At 38.1% G+C, this 23,709-nt stretch overlaps 3 protein-coding genes across 3 annotated transcripts; 2 read left to right on the plus strand and 1 right to left on the minus strand.

Moving 5' to 3' along the window:
- Nucleotides 1–14,041: 14,041 nt before the first annotated feature.
- Nucleotides 14,042–14,695, plus strand: LOC142317526 (uncharacterized). Its single transcript, XM_075354087.1, has one exon. The coding sequence runs from the start codon at nucleotides 14,042–14,044 to the stop codon at nucleotides 14,693–14,695; it is 654 nt and encodes a 217-aa protein (XP_075210202.1).
- An 83-nt stretch (nucleotides 14,696–14,778) lies between these two features.
- LOC142317527 (uncharacterized) lies at nucleotides 14,779–15,465 on the plus strand. The gene has a single exon (XM_075354088.1). The coding sequence runs from the start codon at nucleotides 14,779–14,781 to the stop codon at nucleotides 15,463–15,465; it is 687 nt and encodes a 228-aa protein (XP_075210203.1).
- A 559-nt stretch (nucleotides 15,466–16,024) lies between these two features.
- Nucleotides 16,025–22,829, minus strand: LOC142317528 (uncharacterized). Its single transcript, XM_075354089.1, has 2 exons — nucleotides 21,773–22,829; nucleotides 16,025–16,188 (listed from the first exon to the last, which is right to left on the minus strand). Exons 1-2 carry the CDS (start codon nucleotides 22,827–22,829, stop codon nucleotides 16,025–16,027), a joined length of 1,221 nt encoding a protein of 406 aa, XP_075210204.1.
- Between the last annotated feature and the right edge of the window lie 880 nt (nucleotides 22,830–23,709).

The raw sequence follows: 23,709 nt of genomic DNA on the forward strand, positions 1-23,709 counted from the left end.
GAAAAAAATTGAAGACACCGAATAAATTTAGAATTCTTATTCGGTGAACTATCATTTATTTCAAAAATACCGTACAGTTTTTCCTAGTTTTCCATTATTTAGTATAGTTCATGTTTTAAAAATTGTATTCTTTTTTTGAGCTATTTTTTGTCGAATCGACAGAACTACTAATACTTACATCACGATTTTAATTGTTACAATGACTTTTAATTTAAAGAGCTATACTGACCCCAACATTTTTTTCTTGAAAAATTGTTGAATACTGGAAAACCATTTTCTGTTAATGTTTCTAGCACATCAGCTACTGTACTCCTCCAATTCGTTGTAACGTAGCTAAATTGTGAAATTACATTAATTTCATTAATTAGAACACCGCCACACTCGCGCGAATTAAGTACGGTATATGCGCTTTATAAATGAAACGAATAAATATTATATTTAAACAAAATGATAAATATTGAAATTAAATTGAGTTGTGTGTGTGTGTGTGTGTGTGTGTGTGTGCGCGTGAAAAATAAAATATTAATAATAGAATGATAACAATTATACAAATTAATGTGAATTTGTGTCTGTAAGTGATATATGTGTGTTTGGGAACGTGTGTTAATATGAGATATAATATTTATAATAAAGTAATATAAATTTCTAAAAATTACGGAAAGCCTAGAAACGCTAAGTGATAAAATGGCTATTTAGCTTACATAGCTTGTGTGTATATGTGTTTGTAAATAAAATACAGACGTACCTTGAAGACGATCCTGGTCGTCGTGGCCTACGTACCGGGAGGCGGCGATCGGAAAAAAGCCACATCTTAGATATGAATCTTGACTATATTGTCTATTGACATATTGCGTAAGAGAAAAGTTATCGATGTTACTGTGACTTCCCATAGAAAAGTACTTCGAATATTCTGTTGCTTTTCACACGCTACATTGTCAAAAATCATTTTCAAATTCGGTTCCGCTTCGTCTGGAGTCATTACATGATCATATTCAGAATGTGGAAAATAATCGATCTCCGATAAACCGGTCATCCCTCGTTGTAAATATTTATATTTCGGTAGGTATAGCGATTTGAGTGTGGATGCTCGATGCGAGTGGTAGTCTATTGCTTGCTCCTGTGTTTTACTAAATTTTGGATTAGTTTTTTACGGATTTTCTTTTTGATTTTTGGCTGGATCTAAGATTAAGGGCTTACGGATATTACTGGAAAATTTTATGCGATTTGGATCACGGACACATGAAATATTTCGATTTTTCTGTTTTTCTGTACTGAAAGTGAAATTGGTGTTTATTTTTCGGACAAGTGTGTAAAAGGGCGTAAGTCCATTACAGGTAAATATCGTATTTACTATTGTACAGACATAAAATAGTTAATGTTAATATCTGGACAATTTTTTGGACATTTTTTGAGCATTTTATAATAAAATTTTCTAAGTTAAAAGACAGGTCTAGTCTTGCAAGATAACGTGTAGTAAACAAGGACTTGTAATAATTTTATAAAAGTTATTCATAACAGTGAAATTTTTTCTAAGTCCTCAGCGACTGTATATAGGGGGAATCTTCCTTTTCATATAACTCCTCATATAACAGCTTCTTTCAGAAATCCTTTTGGATCTATCCGATCATAACTTTTCCTTTCCATAGACCCCATAACCCCCCTCCAAATTTTGGGGGATTTTTTGACCCCCCTTTTTTTAATCCCTCTTCCTTGTGCTACCCAGTTCACGTCTGTACTCCGAGAAAGGGATGCGGAGCTTCAGGTAGACATGAGAACAAGAGGAGACAGGCGTGCAGTTGTGCACATAAAAGATCTTGAGCCTGATGTAACTGAACGTGATATACAAGAAGCAATAGTCGCGATAGTTGGAGGAGCCGAAACCTTCAAGGTCTCCTCCATAAGGCAAGCCTATGGTAACACACAAAATGCCACCGTAATCAGCAATTATAGGGCTGCGGTGAAATTGGTGGCGAACAGAATAAAAGTGGGATGGGTGCACTGCCGTGCGTACATCCGAACTGAATACGAGAGATGTCATACAAAACTGGTGCTGGTCGACTGGGCACAAGAGTATAGACTGCAGGGGACCTGATAGGACTATGCTGTGCTACAACTGTGGCGGGAAAGGACATATCATCCGCGATTGCAGAGAGACGATGAAGTGTTTAGATTGTAACAGCGTAGAACACCGCACTGGAGGCACGATGTGCGGACGAAGATCCGATGCCTAGATTCCTATTAACAAATGCTAACCGGAGCTCTCTTTCCCATGATTTAGTGGGGAAGATCGCTGAAGAGGAGGAGGTGGACTTTATTGTATCCACTGAACTTAATTACAATACAGCTGCTAGACAGTATTGGTGGGCAGACACCGCCGGTGATGTTGCCGTTAAGAATGTTAGCAATAAATACGGGTGGCAACTCCATTATCGGGGTGAAGGTATGATAGCCGTAGTGTTACCAGGTATGGTTTTGATTGCTGGTTACGTTAGCCCTAATGCTGACCTGAATATTTATGAACAGAATAAAGCGATCAGTATGCTACACTGCTGGTGATGAAGGATACTTTAACGTGTAATGTGGATATACATAGACCATTGCATCTTACTGATAGACAGGTGGAGATAATTGTAGAAAGAGTATCAAGCAAATTGTCTGATGGGAGGACGATTATGATATTGCAGGACATAATTGTCACAGAGATGGCTAGAATACCTTCGGGCAATAAAAGACAACACCCTGTTTATTGGTGGACGGCGGAAATTGCCGATCAGCGTCGGAGGATCCAATTCTAGCGGAGGAAAAAATGCAGAACTCGTAAAGCAGGAGGATCAACTCATGAAGAGGCTACGGCTATGTTTACTGAGGCAAGACGAACGCTTAACTATTTAATTAAGCGCTCCAAGAAAGAACGGTGGAAAGAGTTATGTACTGAACTGGATTTTGATCCATGGGGCAGAGCGTATCAGGTCGTGACTAAGAAACTAGGACGTCGCCTGCCTGTCCTTACGTCGGAAAATGCCGCCTTACAGCTAAAGAAATTGTTCCCTGTGGAAGATTCTGAGATCACTGAATTGGTTCAGTGCGAAAGAGGCAGGTTTACGCAAAAAGAAGTTGCCACGGCAGTAATGAAATTAAAGAATAAAAAGAGTCCGGGGCCTGATGGAATTCCTGCGGCTGTACTCAAGGGGCTCTTTAAAAGGTGTACTCACGAGGCAGATACCGCTTCTAATTACGTTATATATCAAGAACGCATTCGGAACGGTTAAATGGGATGCAATCATGTCAGCCCTTAGCAGAAGATGCATTAGCTCTATCCTACGGAGGCAGATAGCAGAGTATCTTTCAGATAGATGGACGACGGTAGATACTTTGGAGGGAACACTTAGACACCAGATCCATGGAGGAGTCCCACAAGGTTCGGTCCTTGGACCACTGTTATGGTTGATTGCTTTCGATGATGTCTTACGACTCAAATTACCAGCGGGGGCTGAGATTGTTGCTTATGCAGACAATTTGGCAATTCTTGTTAGTGCAAGGACCGTGTTAGAGCTCGAGAACCGTGGGAATCGAATATTGGAACTGGTTCATGCCAGGCTTACTGAACAGGGTCTGATGTTATCGTTTGATAAGTGCGAGTATATAATGCTCGCCGGGAAAAGAAATCTACGAGATCTCGTTTTGAGGATAGGTGACCACGAACTGAAAAGGGTTGTACAAACAAATATCTAGGTGTTATCATAGATAAGTCATTAAATTTCGGTCTTCATGTGATCGATAGATGTAAAGCAGCGGAAAAGACACTTAAGGCTATTCTAGTACTACTGTCTGGGCGCGACGCTCCTCGCTCTTCTAAACGCAGGGTTATGGTTTCTGCCTGTACTTCTGTTTTGCTGTATGCGGCCCCGATTTGGCACCGCGCGATTTATACAGAAAGGAATGCATTACGCATGAGGAGTGTGCATAAACGCGCCTTGATGAGGGTGACGTATGGATATCGGACGTTATCCTATGAAACGGCATGTGTTTTACCCTCGGCGATGCCAATAGAGCTTCAAATAATAGAAAGATGGCTCCGATTCTAGGGTATGAATCCTCGAGATGCTGCGGATATCGTGATGCAATCATGTCAGCGTAGATGGGATCAACATCAAGGGTCCGAGTGGACTAAAAGACTGATTGTAGACCTTAACCAGTGGGTGAATCGTAGACACGGGGAAGTCAATTTCCATATTTCGCAGATGATTTCAGGACACGGTAATTTTGAATACTACCTACACCGATTTGGAAGAAGAAATTCCCCATGCTGTATGTTTTGCGAGGATGACGACACAGTAGAACACACCATATTTGAGTGTTCGAAATGGACAATTAATAGGTACCATGTGGGTATTCAAGATCTTAGACCCGAAAATTTAATTAGTGTTATATTAAGTCCCGATCAAAACTGGGGAAAATTCGAAAGGTTTTCACTTCTAGTCCTAAAAGAAAAAGACGATATCGGCAGACGAATGGGATATGGGATATTATCAGACAAATGTTGTAACCGTAGTACAAGGTTAGTGATGAATATAGATTCCATATGAATGTATCGGATTGCTTGTAGGCGTTTCGCGATTGGTTTTTGTGGGGAATTATTAAGACCGAGACCCGGCCTCGCGGCGGGAGCCTGGAACGGCATAGTCGGGCCTGGTCCCTTGTCGTAGGTCTTGAGGCAGGCAACTGAAAAGACCGAGACCCGGTTTCTGGGGTGGGTCTGGGCGACGGCGTTGCCGGACCCTGGTGGCCCGCCCCGGGGACTAGAGGCAGGCGATAGTAGAAAAGACAAAAGATCCGACCGGGGAGGCTGATCTGCCGTGCCGGAATTTTAGCCCATGGGCTAAAATTTGTCCTTGAGTATAAGGACACTTCACCGGGTTGAGAATACTTTATTGGATAACCGACCCGGGGGAGTAGGGGAAAAAAAAGTATAGCGATTTGGAAAAAACATAAATATTCTCGAATCGCAAACCGAAGGGCGATAACCAATTGTATGGAGCATTTTTTCCACACAGTTATATGGCCCGTAAATAATACATCTGATTGTGTTTGGTAAAAGAAAACCATGTCACCACATTTTTCTACTCCATCCGTGGCTGCCACCGATGTATTCGCCAAATTTTTGGAGCGTTATTTCAGACTTGTTGACTGTTCACTTTACTGTTGTTTGACTATTCACTGTACCCAATCCTCCTTACTTATCAATTTATCGCTTTTGGCAAAGGTTTTTAAATTTGCTTATACGTAACCGATCATTGATTTTTAATTTCAGTAAAGTAGGTTTCGATACAGTACCGTATTCAGTCGTAATATTAGTAATTCGTATTTCTTTTCACTTCTTTCGGTTTCATTCCGGTAGTGCGGTGAAGTGTTGTTGTACTTGGCCATCAGTTTTTGTAGTAAATCTGACTACTTGTAAAAACAAATTATCATCGTCAATATAAAATCAACAATTATCAATATAAATTAAACTTTATCGGATCTAGCGTATGGAATAATCTCAACAAGATTGGCTTGATACATATAGTCTTTATGCTAGCTTGACTCCCGGTAACTCGGCGACTCACCGGTTCGCCGATGAATTTCTTAGATATTGCCACTATGACACTCATTAAGACACTGATTATAATTCACTGGGTGTTTTAAGTAGAAAAGTGTTATGAGGAATAAAGTTAACGTTTAACGTATGTACGTACAATGCTAAAATATTAACAATGATAAGGATAAAAAAGTACTAGGGTGTTATTAATTATAACCAAATACTTATAAATTAAAAGTTTTATTATAAATATTTTGAAAAACATATACAATAAATATATTAATATACGATACTTGTATCATTAAATAAATACATTAATATGCGGTACAAATACATACAACAAAAAATACATTAATACACAAAAAATACTTTGAAATATACACATTAAACAAATAAGTTATTTCATTAAACAGAAAATCATGCGAAAACTATTAGCATAGATATTAAACAATGTCTGTTTCCTTAAAAATAATCGTGATTGAGTTCATGCGGCATTTTTTCAAGTCTTAGTTGCTTGGACGGTTTCAAAATTTCATCTTCATCCCTCATTCGTTACATCGAAGTGTAATGTTTGTATGGCAAGGTGTCTGTCTTGTTTTCCAAAACGTATTGTTTATCATCGTCAGCAGATTTTGGTTTTTGTCGCTTCTTATACAATGTGTATCTTTATTTGTGATAAATGTCAAAGAGGCAACGACTATAGAAATCGTGCTTCAGATTTTTCGCAATCGATTCCCTAGGGATACTGTTTACGCCAATGCGTAAAGTAGCTTTAATTCAACTTATAAGAGAGTGTCTCATTATACTTTTTTTGTCTTTTTTAATAAATTAGTGAACCGTTTTCTCACCAATTTATCTAAAATAAATCAACTATCAAAACACTGAAATAATGCATTCCATTCAACATATATAAATATATGCTCAGCTGATTTTCATTTATGCCTTCTGTATTGTAATTTATTTTTTGATTATTTTTTAAGATTTAGTACTTTCATGTAACTTTATATTATTTCATGTGTTTACATCTTAAATGATTAATAATAACTTTTAATTGCTAAAAAACATTTTATTCTAATTACAATTTTACAAGTTGTTGTTAAGCAGCCATTGTGTAAACATCGGTTAGTGATGTGAACATTTTATTTTGTTTCGAGTGTTATATAAATGTGCTCCTCTTTGTGTTAATATAAAATAATTATTCTGCGAGAACAGTAAGTAAAGAGCTTAAGTGATGTACTTATTTAAAAATGAACCATTTCTTTTATGAAATGTACATTACAGTTTTCTCCATTGTACACAATTGGAAAAAATTTTCTATAATTCTATTCCTTACAGCATTACGTTTGGCTCTGTCATAGCTGTAAAAATTAAGATAATAGATTTAATTTTCTTGTTGGAAAACTGAACATCTGAATGGATTTATGTATATGTTTTTAAATTAACTCTGCGAATATTTTTTGTTATGTTTAATACGTATGAATCTTTGTTGTAAGGCAAAAAATCTTTTAAATATGTTTGTGATTTTTCTTCTTTATAATTTAGAATGTTCCATTAAAATCAGAGGAATTTATGTAGAAAATTCACCATTGTGACATTACATTTTGCGTAAGTGAATAGCAAGATATTAATGTTTTTCATTGTACAGTAATCGTCTGTTAAATAATAAGGTAACTTAATGATGTACTTTGTGTTTGTAAAAGAAATACTAAAGTAACAAATTTACCTATACTTTAAATTAAGAGTTGTTGTATATAAATATCGTACATGGAGATTTTGTGCAGTCTTAACAAAGTATTAAAATGTTATAATGTATTTATGCAGTTTTTATGAATATGGTTATATAATTTTGATTTTATTCTGTCAAAAAATAAGTCCAGTTCTTTTGGCAAAAACGAGCTATGTGTCATTTTATTTTGTAATTTTTCCCAACAGATACCTTTTGTTACTTTCTTCTTGTTCTTATCGAAACCGATAATAAAATCTTGAAACGAAGCCCTATAAACTTACAACTAGATTTACCGTTCATTTCATCTTTAAACTTACAAAGTCTTTTGTTTACTAAACTAAAATGCGGATGTTGAGAGGGATAGTCAGAAGTTCAAATCTATCGAAATCTTCCAGGATAAGGTTATAGATATCATGGGTTTTGATTTCATATATTAAGCAATCAGTATGTCATTGAAAGCTTTATATTATGACCATAAGAACTATATAATCGTAATGAAATTGGTACATGATCATTTTGCTAATGTCTAACACTGAGAAATCGATGGACATTGGTAAATTTAGAAAGATTTAAGGTTTCTTCAGATTAACCTCAGCCCAACGTTGTTGTTTTATATAAAGCAAGATTTCACCCTTGGTTTGGCAATCACGTTCTCAAATTTTCATTCATCAATAACATGTTTAAGTTCAATTCTGTTGCGTACGTTCTCATAATATTTACCGTAGACCGCGTTTTTCATCAGTTTAAAACGGTCCTTTTCAACCATTTTTCCTATTCGCCGCCCTACGTTGAGTGTTAAACTCGATGTACAGTTGCAACCAACGTGATTGAAAGAACTCGACAGCTCTATGGAATTAATTACAAGTAAAAGTCTTGTGCACAACTTTAAGGTTGCAAATGTACAATAGGTATGAAAATGTGCTTGTGATTGAGTGTTGTTAGTAACTTTTGGACGCGATGACGGTTTTCTGGTCTAATATGGGGTGAAATCATCTCTTCTGTGGATTACTACATTCGGGTGTTAGTGAATAGTCTGTAAATGTTTTGTAAATTGTGGGAATGTTGTAGCTCAACCTCGAAGATGTAACCTTTCTCACTATAATCTTCAATCGATTGAATGTTGAGGTTATTGACTTCCTCTTCATTCAGTCAACGAAAACCACCATATGGTAAAGGTCCAACATGGCGGTTCCGTACAATCTGTTACAATCGTAGTATTGTATGTAAGTTGTAGGAGTGGTACTGTTGTACTCATCAATTAATGAGTTATTTGCTTTGGCATATGAATTCGAAAACAGAGCGAACTCACCCATGTGAACCTTTCTCGATGAAAACTTACATTTCGTTGTCCATTAGAAGTTCTATCTATGTTTCATGTATTTTAGCATTGCGTTCCAGGAAAAAAGTGGGGAGTCGAGAAGTGGCACGGGTCTAGCTCGTAGAAATTTATAGATATATCACGAAAATTCTCAAAGACATCGGTTAGAAGAACATCAGACTGAAGGTAGAGATCGTGATAATAACCTAAATTACGATATTTGAAGGTATTCCAGACTTGATGAGCGTATTCTTAATCTGTCTAGAAAATTTGCTGAAAAATGCGTTTATTGGGGGTAGGGGAATTTCTTCAAATTTAGTTTTAATAGTTTTAATTTAGTTTTATTTAATTTTTCATTACGTACTCGTACGGGTAAATCCCATTTCTTAATACAAGGTCTCGTTTGTATGTCATTAGAATCTGTTGTCATACGTTTCAATACGCTGTCTTTGTCGGTACAATCTATTGCAAGATTGTCAAGTTTTTTTAGGGATGATGTTAAAAATTGGAACGAGTACAACAACCGTAAAGGACCAACTGTCAACGACTCATGTCACTCGGATGTATTCGCAATACAGTCTTATTTTAAGGTCTAAATCTTATTTTAAGATTTACGTCGTCCCTATGTTTACAGTATGTGCGATCCCGGTGCTCAGTTACACGAAATGGATGTATTAATATATAATGCGTATATCGTCCTTTACCAGTTCGTATTCGTACACGTTTATGCTAATTTCTTGGCTTTGCCACTCGAACCGATCGATATCTTTCACATTTACAGGATACTCGATACCGGTCATGTTTAGCTTCCTCTCATATATTGAATAAGCAGAAGCACGATTTGATCATACAGATGGAAAAAAACTGACCATAGGAAGCATTTTTGATCACAATTATTTTTAATGTTGACCGATTTTTTGGATTTGCGATGACAGTTCGATGTATGAACTCTTCGCCGAATAGTGACAGGACCAAACAATCTTCAAGTTTACATGATTAATCTTGCTGAATACCCACCCACTACTGTTTTGAATAATTTTTTTTAATTGAGTCCAACAATAATCATCAATTAGATAACTATTTACATCTACATTAACAATTTTAATTTTCCCATGTAAATTAATGTTGTCAGAACAACATCTGATGTCTCTTCCTAACTATCTTTCACATCCCTACGTTACCACTACGTACCTGTGAAAGCAAAACATATAATAATAGACACGAATACATTTTTTAATTGTGGAAAAAAATGAAGTACATACAAAAATTTTTTTATGTACCCACAATTTAACGTTACTATTAAAGCGCATAGCCTCAATCTTCAGGTGGTCCTGCACGGATGTTCTGTGCTGCTGGAGGACTGTTAGGAGATCAATACATTGAAATTCCTCCAAATTTCATCGAAGGAGAACCATATTATTGTTGATGGCATGGACAGTTCTCGGGGATGACATTTTTATTTAAAGATATAACTGAAACATACGAACAAAGCAAAGAATATTTTGTAATACTATTCCACAGGTTAGAGAGGTATGTATGAAGTAGAACACAACATAATTATTAAAATAGATATTACATTCTTATTCTGTACGGTTGGCAGCTGGTTATACAGCGTCAATTATCTGAAATGAATAAGAAAAATACGTTTCTTTTAAATTTTGAGTAGTAACAAAACATGGATAATTTATATTGGGTGTGGTACGTTTTGAGTGAGTGCGAAATTTAACATCGATTAATAAATGTTATGACAATATAAAACATCGAGTTATATTTTAAATTATATTTATGTAATTAATTATTAGGTTTAATATACTCGTATAATATATAGGTTTAATATTTCACAATGTAGTGAAAGAGGGTGTAGTAAGGGATGAGAAAGGCGAAGTGTAATGAAGGCGGTGTAGTTGTAAGTTGTTTGCAGGGGAAGGGGTGGTCAGTGGGCGGAGAGGCGTGGATGAGTTGGAACGAGTTGGGTATTGGGTTGTGATGGGTTGGGTTAGAGCCTTGAGGTAGTCTACACTTCATTTTAATTCAAATGTTTCTTAAGTAGAAACATTAGGGGTTGTAATATTACACGATATTTGGTCAGATAATTTGCGCACGTAAACTACTATCGTATCAGGTTAGGATGATATGTAACCGATACAATAAATTTAGATTAAGACAATATGTAATCGATACCATTAATTTAGGTTACGACAATATGGAACCGATACCGTTAAGTTAGGTTAGGACAATAAGGTTTTAATATTGCACACTTTTATTTGTTTTTGTTAAATTCATGTTTCACTATTATTTATAAGAATCGGCTTATCTAAGAAAGTTTTTAAAAAAATAGTGAATGTACTAAAAGTTAAGTGAGTACACCATTAGTATTTACAAACATTCTTCTTGATTTCTGTTTTTTTTCTGAGAAATAAATATTAATCAATAAATTACCTTTTTATTTAAAATGATGTAGATTAATAAAATTCAGTTGTACTGTCACACTTTTAACTACACATCGAATGATTTCACAGTAGTTATACTGTGTAAGAACACAAATGCTAGTCATTGTGTACGCCTTGAAAGTAGGAGTACAAATGATTTATTATTATTAAATTCATGTTTTACTATTATTCATAAGAATCGACTTATCTAAGAAAGTTTTTAAAAAATTAGTGAATTTACTAAACGTTAGGTGAATACAAAATTAATGTTGATAGGCTGTCTTAATTTTATTTTATTTTTCTAAGAGATAAATCATCAAAACACTTATTTTATTTAAGATGATGCTGATTAATAAATTGCAGGTGCATTTGTCGAACTTTTAACTTCACTGTTTACAGTGAAAAGTGCTGTAGCGTTGCTTTCTTGCGGCAGAAGAGTGTATTATTTTTGTATCATATAGTAATAAGTTAGTGTGCTACGAGCAACCATACTATACGGCCGAGTCGCCAACTAATGTATCAATATTCTTTTATTAGTAAAGTTATTAGTATCATAGTATATTTAATTCAAGTGTTTTATTCTACAGTCCACTTTATATTGACTTCAACTATCAACACAAAACATATTGGTCCACCGACCGGATGTTTATCAGTGAAAATACGATCCAGTTTCTTCGAATCATAAGTGACTAGTGCTATGATGCTAAGCTTAGCCTATCATTCTATCTACTTGTGTAGCTAATTCTATCTATTTGTATTTGTGTTGTTATTCAAATACGGAACAATGGCTATGAATTAGGAGCTGTATTTTTGTAAAAATATACGAATATTACTAATACTCAGCCATCACCACACATCGCGTCGGCAGTGCTGATGCAGCCTACATTCCATCGCCGTTACTTCATCGACATGTCAGGCGTGTTATCGGTAAGCTGACTGCCACTCTTATAACATTATAATTAATCTGTTAATGCCTGTTTACGTTAATTATCCTTATTTAATTTACATCAGTACGTACGCCTTGCTTATCTCAAATCCTTACGTAACCCTACTTACAAATTACCATTATCAATTTAAAACTACCAAACCTATATATCATATATTTATATTCCTTTCATTTATCATTATTTCCTTAGTTTATTGTTTGTTAATATTATTTCTTATCGCAATTATTCAAACTTGTTATTGATTACATCTTGTATTATTCAAACTGACTAAAATGCCAAATACAGATGATGAAATAGGTAATAAGATTCTTACAATAGATTTTGGAACCCAAATAAAACAAAACAGGCGTAAACGAGGTACATTTAAAGGCTCTATTACGCGCATAAAAACATTTGTAGAGTCTCTAGACTCTGAAAAATCAGATCTTGATTTAGTAAAGGTCAAACTGGATCATTTAGAAACAACTTGGCATAAATATGATGAGGTGCAAACCCTTTTAGAACTTAACCACGAAAGTGAAGAAGCAGATAGGGAAGAAGTGGAAGAAATATTTCTATTCTTAAATCAAAGTTACAAAAAATCTTAAATTCCAACTGCCATAGATCATTGTCTCCAAGCTCATCTAGTTTGTCTAGAAATTCTAACTGCAGCAATCATAAAAGTGATAAATCTATTATTCTTCCAAAATTAAATTTGCCGAAATTTAATGGTTCCTATGAAGACTGGTTAACGTTTAGTGAATTTTTCCGTGCAGTAGTTCATGACAACGAAAATTTAACGGTAATTCAAAAATTTCATTACTTGACATCATCATTAACTGCTTCCGCTCTACAAATAATCAAAAACTTATCGGTCACAGCTGATAATTATACAGTCGCCTGGAAATTACTCGAAACTAGGTTTGCCAACAAGCGACTCATAGCTTCAAAACATGCTCGTGAAATACTTAATGTTCATAGTATTCCAAAGGAATCTGCATCTGGCATATCTAATTTTATTGATACAATTAATATAAATGCGTTAAAGGCATTAAAACTCAACTAATTATGTAGAATTTGTTTTAACCCAATTATTTGTCCAGCGCTTAGGCCAAACAACTATACGGGCCTGGGAATCCACCGTATCGACTGATACCTTCCCGGATATCGATCAGTTTATCAGTTTCCTAGAAAGGCGCAGACAAATCTTAGAAAGTTCTGTTTCAGAGTCCCAAGGCAACAATTCTCAAAAATATTCAGTAGATTCGCATTGCACGAAACAATACAATCAATTTAAGTGAGACAAAGACTTTAAGTCTTCCCAGAAAATTTGTGCTCATGCAGTTAGTATAGCAAACTCAGAATCTCCTTACTGTAAGCAACCTCATTTACTCTACAAATGTATGAATTTTCTTAAATTGCCAGTAAATGGTAGAATATCATTCGTCAAAAGGCACAGATTATGTTTTAACTGTCTTAATAGTAACCACAATGTCAAAGAATGTTATAATTCTCATTGTAAATACTGTAAGCGTAAACATCATTCAATCTTGCACGACAATGCATTCTCCCAAGTTATGGAATCTAACACTATTTCTAAGGATAAAACAGAAGACACAGGTAAAGGGATAGCTCAGGTTGACCCAAACGTATGTAGTAACTATTGCAGTCTAAAGATTCAGAGCGCGACACGAGTTTTACTAGCCACTGCTATAGTTGGTGTCAAGGATTCACAAAAAATGCTACAGCCTTGCAGGGCGTTGCTTGATGCAGGCTCGCAAGCGAACTTCATTACTGAAGACAGTTCAGCATTTAAAATTAAAGCGTGAACGGGAAAATCTACCAAATCATGGAATAAATAACATTTCAGACACCGTAAAATACAGTGTTACCGTTCAGTTACATTCAAATTATCAAGAATATGCTACTACAATTAAATGTTTTGTTTTACCTTGTTTTTAAAGTTCTATGCCCTCCGAACCCATCAATACGAGTACGTGGAACCTTCCAAAATTCGTAAAACTTGCGGATTATCATTTTAACACACCCGGTAATATAGACATTATGATAGAATCTGAATTGTATTTACATTTAATGAAGAAGGGTCAAATAAAGAAAACTGAGAACTTCCCAGTCATTCAAGAAACCACATTAGGTTGGATAGTCGCAGGTAGATTACCATCAACAGATGAAAATGAAAACCCGCCTAAGATAACGTCACTATTTATTAATTCAGAACTAAATATTCAAAAGCAGTTAAAACAATTTTGGGAACTGGAGGAGATTAAAACAACTCCTCGCACCAAGGAAGAAAGGATGTGCGAACAGCATTTTCTGGAAAACCTCAAGCGAAATCAAGATGGCAGATTCATTGTTAGATTACCCAGACGACAAAACCATACACCCCTTGGCGATTCTTTCGACAATGCGCATCGCAGATTCTTGTTATTAGAGAGGAAATTAAACAACACTAATCTTAAGGAGGATTATAGCAATTTTATGAAGGAATATCTTGAACTCGATCACATGCAGGTAATTAAACAACCAACAAGAAAGGATGCTTTGACATGCAATGATGCCTTTGAGAGACCATACCATACTATCTACCACATCACGCAGTATTCAAACAAACCAGTAGTACCACCAAACTACGAGTCGTATTCGATGCCTCAGCTAAGGCTGACAATGGAATATCCCTTAACGACACGCTCATGGTAGGTCCGACTGTGCAGCAAGATTTAATATCGATAGTATTACGCTTTAGAACACATGTATACGCTATGACCGCTGACATTGCGAAAATGTATAGGCAAGTACTGGTTGATCCAAGGGATTATGATCTTCAAAGGATTATATGGCGAAATTCTGGTGAAGAAGAAATTGGCCATTACCAACTAAAAACAATAACATATGGAACAGCATCCGCGCCATTTCTCGCCACAAGATGCATTATACAACTGGTTAACGAAAACTCAAAACAATTTCCTAAGGCTTCTGAAGTGATACGTCATGACTTCTACGTAGATGACTTACAAACTGGTGCTGATGATTTAACTGAGGCATTGCAACTGCAAGGTGAAATAACAGCGATTATAAAGCAAGCGGGATTCGAACTACGTAAATGGTGCTCTAACAGCTCAACTCTCCTGGAATCCGTATCCGAAACCGATGATTCAAACCATACATTTAACTTTTCTAGCGAGGGAATCAACACATTAGGTTTAATTTGGAACCACATTCAAGATACGTTATGTTTTTCAACTAATGTAAAAACCGACAACTTATTTACTAAAAGATCAGTATTGGCCACAATATCTTCAATATTCGACCCCCTTGGTCTGTTAGGTCCAATTATTATGCAGTATAAGGTATTCATGCAACAATTATGGCTCCAAAATCTACGCCATCCGCGCCATTTCTCGCCACAAGATGCATTATACAACTGGCCAACGAAAACTCAAAACAATTTCCTAAGGCTTCTGAAGTGATACGCCATGACTTCTACGTAGATGACTTACAAACTGGTGCTGATGATTTAACTGAGGCATTGCAACTGCAAGGTGAAATAACAGCGATTCTAAAGCAAGCAGGATTCGAACTACATAAATGGTGCTCTAACAGCTCAACTCTCCTGGAATCCGTATCCGAAACCGATGATTCAAACCATACATTTAACTTTTCTAGCGAGGGAATCAACACATTAGGTTTAATCTGGAACCACATTCAAGATACGTTATGTTTTTCAACTAATGTAAAAACCGACAACTTATTTACTAAAAGATCAGTATTGGCCACAATATCTTCAATATTCGACCCCCTTGGTCTGTTAGGTCCAATTATTATGCAGTATAAGGTATTCATGCAACAATTATGGCTCCAAAATCTAGAATGGGACGATAAACTTCCAGAAAACCTTCTTAATAAATGATCTGACATTTGTAAAAAACTTCCATTCATCGAGCAAATTAAGATTCCTAGATTAGTCAAGTGTACTGGAAAAATATTTGATATACAATTACATGGATTTTCTGACGCTTCTAAAGATGGTTATGGAGCTTGTATATACTTACGTTCAGTTAACACCTTTGGAAATATATCAGTTAAACTCCTTTGCTCTAAATCACGGATGGCTCCAGTAAAACAAATATCTATTCCAAGATTGGAATTATGTGGAGCACTCTTGATGGCAAGGTTGCTTAACTTTGTAAACCCTGCACTTAAATTAACTACAAATAAAATTTATTTATGGACTGATTCTACAGTTGTACTTTCTTGGATATCAGCATTACCAACAAAATGGAAGACCTTCGTAGCAAATCGAGTTTCAGAAATCCAAGACTTAACCAATGGCTGTGTTTAGGGACATGTTTCTACAGATGAAAATCCAGCTGATGTACTTGTCGTGGAAACTACGGATTTGAATTACAGATCAATCAATTATGGTGGTATGGGCCTTCTTGGCTTAACAAACCGTCAGAATACTGATGAAACTAACTTAGAAGCTGATTGTTTAACTGAACTTCGCAATGTATCTACTTCATTTGCGGTAACCACAAATTTGTCAGATTTATCAGACTCATTTTCGTCTTTACAAAAAATGATAAATACGCTTTCTTATTGAATAAGATTTTTAAAAATTTTGTAAACTAAAGATAAAAGTATCAATAGAGATGTCTTATCAGTTAAGGAAAAGGAATCTACTTTGTTACGTTGTATCATACATACCCAAAACATTAATTTTCAAACTGAAATCAAAAAATTGATCACCAATTCAAGCATCTCCAAAGATAGTAAATTGTATTCGTTACATCCATTCCTAGACAGCACCGAACTGCTTAAGAGTAGGAGGAAGATTGCAATTATCTCAATTGAATTTTGATGGCAAGCATCCGATTATTCTTCCACCCAAATCCAATCTAACTAAATTAATAGTCATAAACGAGCATTTGAGAATGTTACATGTAGGACCTCAATTGGTTCATTCTCAATTACGTGAGAGGTACTGGATAATAAATGGTAAAAATGTCATCAGATCAATTTTGCACAAGTGCCTATTATGCTTCCGGTTTAAGGCAAAACAGTCACAACAATTAATGGGTCAATTGCCGAGTCATCGCACTCAGGTAACATACAAACCATTTATGAACTCTGGTATAGATTACGCCGGACCTCTGACAATTCGGCATGATGGGCGGAATTCAAAGATAAAAACAAAATGTTATGTCGCTCTATTTATTTGTATTTTTACAAAGGCGATACATTTGGAATTAGTCAGTGATTTATCAACTCATGCGTTCTTAGCAGCACTGAGGAGATTTACTTCAAGAATAGGTCTATGTTCAAACATTTATAGCGATAATGGAACGAACTTCATGGGCGCAAATAATTTGCTTCGCTCGATGTACTCATTTTTAAATACTAGCCACGTGAGACAAAAATAGTAAACTCTGCATCTGAAAATGGCACTTTATAATGGCAGTGGCACTTTATACCTCCCAATTCCCCTCATTTTGGAGGCCTTTGGGAGGCAGCTGTAAAGTCAGTAAAATTTCACCTCCGACGTGTGGTAGGAAATGTAGCCTTTACGTTTGAAGAGCTCAATACTATTCTGACTCAGATTGAAGCTTGTCATAATTCTCGACCTTTATGTGCCTTATCTTGCAACCCATCCGACCCAAAACCTTTAACACCTGGACATTTTCTTGTAGGCGGCCCACTTACTTCCTTTTTTTTTCTTTTTTTTTTCTACTCTCCCCGACCGGATATCCAATTAAGTATACTCAGTCGGGGAGAGTGTCCTTTTACTCTCAAAGGAGGCGTCCCCCACCCGCCGGCTATACGTCCGGCACGGCAGGTTGGCCTCCCCGGTCTCGGATCTTTTGTTTTACATTGCCTGCCTCTAATCCCCCGCTTTAGAGCCAAGGTCCGGCTATGCCGTCCCCCAGCGCCTCAGCAGGGAACCGGGACTCGGTCTTTACGCCTTTGGCCTCTAATCGACAGCGCCGACCCCACAAGGAGCCTAGGCTCCCGCAGGGACGACCCCGCCGACCGGGACTTGGTCTTTTATTTTAACCCAAACTCAAACTCCCCTGGAGTTCACCCCCTTCTCAGGTACCCGCACACCAAGGCGTACAGGCCCTCCATGGAGTGACTGTCCGCCCTAACCTACTGTTTATACTCCCATTCTTCTGTCTTCATCCTCTTTGGCCCGCAGGACCTCCCCGGCGAACCTGCGGAACCATATCCAGTTCTCATTGTTGTACCCCAACCAGTTTATGAGATTTTCTGGTGTAAGACCATTAATTACTATTTGACCTCTGTTAACGGCCCATCTTGGACATATGAACAACGTATGTTCGGCATGGTCGTTCTCTGGACAATAGATGCACTGCGGGGTGGCTCTCTTCCCGATCCTATACAGATACTGCCGTGCCCCGACAGTAATTGTGTCATGTAAAAATTGACATCTCCGAGTCTATTGTTATTCCAGGTTTTAATATTAGGGATTAGGCGTCTGGTCCATTCTCCCACTCTGGACCCTGCCCACTCTTCTTGCCATTCTTGTTCTATAATCCCTTCCATCTCTTCTTTCGACATACCGCTGTGTCTGAGGGTTCTTTTATCTGAAGGTCTATGGGTAGGACCCCGGTCAGTACGCACAGCGCGTAATACGATACCGTACAGTAACTAGCAGCTACACGCAGCAATGCCAGTCTATGGACACTTCTCAACTTCTTTTTATTTCGCTGTATGTTCATTGCCGCCCCCCATATGGGAGCCGCATACAGTACCGCCGAAGTGATAGCCGCGGTTATCAATCTTCGAATAACCATTTTAGGTGTGCCGTGGTTTTGAAATAATCCTCTTAATCCCTTTACAGCAGGAGTAACTCTCCCACAAATCATATCAATATGCTTGCTGAACCTTAAACTTTTGTCCAGAAGTACCCCCAGAAGTACAAAAGTATTTTGTTTCTTTTACTTCATCAATTCTCTGTCCTCAGATATTTAGATTCACACTTCTTAATGGTCTTCTACCCGAGAGGACCAGGCAACAGGATTTATTAGGAGCTATTTCTAATTTGTTATCCTCCATCCATTCATCTATTGTTCTAAGCGCTTGGTTTGCCTTGTTCTCCAGTTCATTAATATCTCTGTCTTCTACTAATATTGCGATATCATCCGCGTATCCTACTATCGATACCCCTTCGGGGTAGTTCAGCCTGAAGATTTTATCATAGAAAACATTCCATAAGGTTGGGCCAAGGACAGATCCCTGCAGCACCCCTCCGAATACCTGAAATATGGCTTTCCTTTCTAGGGTTTTGACCTCTATGAACCTATTTTGCAGATATTGATCTATCTGATTTACTAAGTATTTACTTATTTGCATGGCTTGAAGCGCCTCAATGATGGCTGTCCAGGGGACCGTACCAAATGCGTTTCTAACATCAAGCATTATGATCATGGGGATTTTTCTAGTCTTCCATGTACCGCTTCTGCAATTTAATGCCCAGTTTTTTACCTTCTCAACTGCGGTCACCGTGGACCGTCCCTTTCTAAATCCGTATTGTTCCGGATGTAGACATTGTTTTTCCTCTATTTCCTCTCTAAGTCTATTTTCTAACAACCTTTCAACTACTTTTCCCATATTATTTATGAGCGTAATCGGTCTATATGCTGTGTTCTCTTGAATTTGTCCTGCCTTTGGGAGGAAGACTGTTCTTGCTTCCTTCCAGCATTCAGGGAAGCTTCTATTTTGTAGGCCGTAGCTGGCTACATCGACTATTTCCCAAGGTACGATCCTAGCTATTATCTTAATGATGGCCGCTGGGATGCCATCTGGGCCGGGGCTTTTCTTATTTTTTAATTTATTTATAGCTTCCATGACCTCTTTTTGTGTAAATCTTCCTCCCTGGCATTCTATCACCTCTCTATTATATTGCTCCTCCGTTCTGGGGAATAACTTTCTGATCTGCAACGCAGCCGTTTCTTCATTCAGTGTCGGAGCTTGTCTCCCAAGCCGCTTGGTTACTATTTTGAAAGCCTTTCCCCACGGATCAGCATTCAACTCCTCGCATAGTTCTAACCATTTCCTTCTTTTGGCCTGCTTTATGAGGAAGTTAAGCGTCTTTCTCGCTTGCCTATATTGCTCTGTCGCAATGTTACATCCTATTTCCGAACCAACTCTAGCTCGCAACCCCTGGGCCGTCCTCTTGTGTCTTTGCATAATTCTACGCTGTTCCTCAGTTCCTCCTTTTAATTGCCCACCTCTCGCAGCAGGAAAATGTGTGTTCTGCATTGTCAATTCTCTCACAGTACATGCATTCTGGACCTGGCCTTCTTCCAACACGATGGAGGTACTCATTGAAATTGCCATGACCTGTAAAAAACTGCGTGATATGATAATTTAACTCACCATGTTCCCTGTCTAACCATAGTGCAAGATCTGGAATCAGCTCCTTCGTGCGTCTGGCTGGTCCATCCTCCTGCCATCTATTTTGCCATCTATGTCTAAATCTATCTTTTGCTTCATTTTCTTCGAGGCCTTGCGCCCTCTCGACTCTATTTAGGGCCATTAAGTCTATTGGTGGCACCCCAGACAACACGCACAACGCCTCACAGGAGACCGTCCTGTAAGCTGAAACAACCCCAGCAACAGCCTCCTATGAGTACTAACCAGTCTGTTCAAATTTCTTTTAACCCTGACTGAGTGCCACCACACTGGTACTGCATATAACATCATGGATGTCACTGTGGACGCTATCGCCCTTCGCTTAGTGGGTCTTGGAGCTCTCTGCGAAGACATTATTATATTCAAATTCTTAGTCATCTGTTCACCTTTGGCACATATGTCTATTATATGCTGGGTGAACCGGCAATTCCTCTCATAAGTCACACCCAGGTATTTAATCTTTTCGACCTCTGTTATTTGTTGGTTTCCAATTTGGATGGCCGGACGGTCTAAAATCCTCTTCCCTGTGAACATAATATATTTACATTTTTCTATTGCCAGCTGGAGTCTCCTTTCTTTCAACCAATTATCTATCGTCCGTAACGTGTTGTTAGCACTCTCTTGTACATCGACAGTTGTTTTACCCTTGATGAGTATCGCCACGTCATCGGCATAGGCAATTACTTGTACCCCATCCTGATAGTCTAGTCTTAATATCCCATCAAAGGCCAGTATTCAGAGTAAGGGTCCCAGTACAGACCCCTGTGGCACACCGCCATAAATATTGAAACGTAGGCACTCACTCTGCGTCTCCACCAAGCATTCTCTATTTGAGAGGAATTCCCCTATCTGCCTTCTTAAATAAGGACTGATACCTTTTTCCACTAATGCCCTATTTATTGATTCCCACTTAATAGAACCGAATGCATATTTTACATCTAAAGCTATGAATAGGGGAATACGCCTCGTTCTCCATGTGCCTCTCCTAGTATCCTTAGCCCAGTCGATCACCTTTGTCGCCGCCTGTATCGTCGAACGACCCTTCATGAATCCAAACTGATTTCCACTAATGTCTATTCCTTCCTCAAGTTCCTTAAAGATTCGGCCAGCGAGCATCTTCTCCACTACCTTCGCCATGGTATTTAAAAGACTCAATGGTCTGTATAAAGGTTCTCCATTCTCATTTGTGCCTTTTGGGATAAACACCACCCTAGATTCCTGGAAATGTCTTGTTTTCTAATCCATGGCTGGCAACATCAAGCATTTCATAAGGAATTCTCTTTATCAGCCCTTTAAGGAGTGCCGCTGGAATTCCGTCTGGACCCGGGCTCTTCCTATTACCCAGTTGTGCTACAGCCAAGTGCAGTTCAGAGAACGTGAAGCGTCTGGGTTCGCAATCTATAACATTTCCTGCAGTTTCTACTCTACCGGGGAAAAGCTCATTAAATTGTTGTTCTACCTGCTCATTATTTAATACGGACAGACGCCTTCCAAATCGCTTAGTAATTATTTTGTATGCCTGTCCCCAGGGGTCTCCGTCTAACTCCTCGCAGATTCTGTGCCATTGTTTTTTCTTAGACATACGAATAGCTTTGTTTAAGGCCCGTCTGGTCTTTTTATAAGCCAGAGATGCCTCCTCGTACTCCTGTCCGCCTCGCATTCTGAGTCTCTGCTTCCTTCTTCTGCGCGATTGTAGGAGCCCTCTCAGTGTTTCAATCCCCATATTCCACCAATACACTGAGTGTCTATTGGCTCTTCTGTGAGCTACTCTGCCCATTTCTTGTCTTATAACGTTAGTCAGGGCAACTGGTGTCAGATTCTCTATGTTGATAATCCTTTCGGCCGTTCTATCGATTATGATCTCGATCTGTTCCTTTGTAAAACTACTATAGGGCATTTTCTCTCTAGTCACATAGTCTGAGCCTTTTATGGTAATCATAGTGGCATGATGGTCACTCGCCACATCATGTGGTAACACTCGCCAGTCCCAGTGTTCCCTACTCCATCTATCATCTATGATTGTTAAGTCCAAGACTGACAAGTGTCCTCTCGCCTCATTTGTAGGGGTGCCATCATTTACACAATGACAGCTAATTGCCCTCATCATATCCGTAAGGATCTCATCTCTGTGATTGGTGTATGCGCTCCCTGCTGCAATCGCTTTACTATTGAAAGCACCTAGAATAATGACTTTCTTCCTAGCGTTATTTACTACACCTTGTATTATGTCTAGTCTTCTAGTAAATTCATGTATGTCACAGTTTGGAGATCCATAGGCACCAATCGCTAGTGTTGAATCCGACTCCACCGCCAACATGCCTCCAGATCTGGACGTCAATCTCCATGCTATCCTGCCACTAACATCCATAATTGCCACGTCACCATTTGTATCCACCATCCAGCCTGATCTAGCAACAAGGTACTTGTTCGGCTCCGTGATTATCGTAAATCAGCCCTCTGCTCTATGACCAGTTCACTAACCAAATCATGAGACATGGTGCTTCTGTTTGCGTTAACCATTATCACCCTAAGCATTTAAATGTTTTGAGCACCCCCAGCCTCCGGTGCGGTGTTCTTGGCTCCCACAATCCCGGCAGCTACTATGCTCCCGGCATTCAGCAATCTTGTGGTCTCTGCCTCCACAATTGAAGCAGAGATCCATTCTGTCAGGGCCCTTGCACTCATGTTTACGATGTTCAGTATTCCAGCATCTGAAGCACTTTTCCTCTGATTCCCTAATATATGCCCGACAATTTACCCAGCCAATCCTCAACCTTTGTTCCACCAGCTTACAGGCAGCCCTATACGAGGTGATAACTGTAACATTTTGGGTCTCGGCGTACCCTTTTCTAATTGACGATATCTTGATGTCCTCATCAGTACCTACTCTTGCAGTAATTGCAGCAAAAATTTCTGTCTCAGTGGTGTCATATTCTACATCCCTGATGTGAACTATTGTGCGCCTTCCCGCTCTTGTACGCAGGTCAACATGCAGATCTGCCGCCTTATCTCGTAGGTTACTTGTAAACTCAGCAGCTTTCTGCGCTCCCTGAATTCTCACGTGGAGTTCTTCATTCCTGCCCTTACGTAAGGAGATGACCTCTTTTGCATCTTCGCTACTTACTGCAGACTTCATCGTTTTAAGTAAATCAGAATAGGATTTTCCAGCTGCTTTGATAACCACAGTACGACTGTCAACTGCCGGTGGTGTCGACTTTTTAATATGGGCTTGTCCAGACTTGCCTTGTATAGCTTTACCTTCAACTGAGATCGTAAGC

Source organism: Lycorma delicatula, chromosome 1, assembly GCF_047948215.1.
Source record: "Lycorma delicatula isolate Av1 chromosome 1, ASM4794821v1, whole genome shotgun sequence".
Taxonomy (NCBI): domain Eukaryota; kingdom Metazoa; phylum Arthropoda; class Insecta; order Hemiptera; family Fulgoridae; genus Lycorma; species Lycorma delicatula.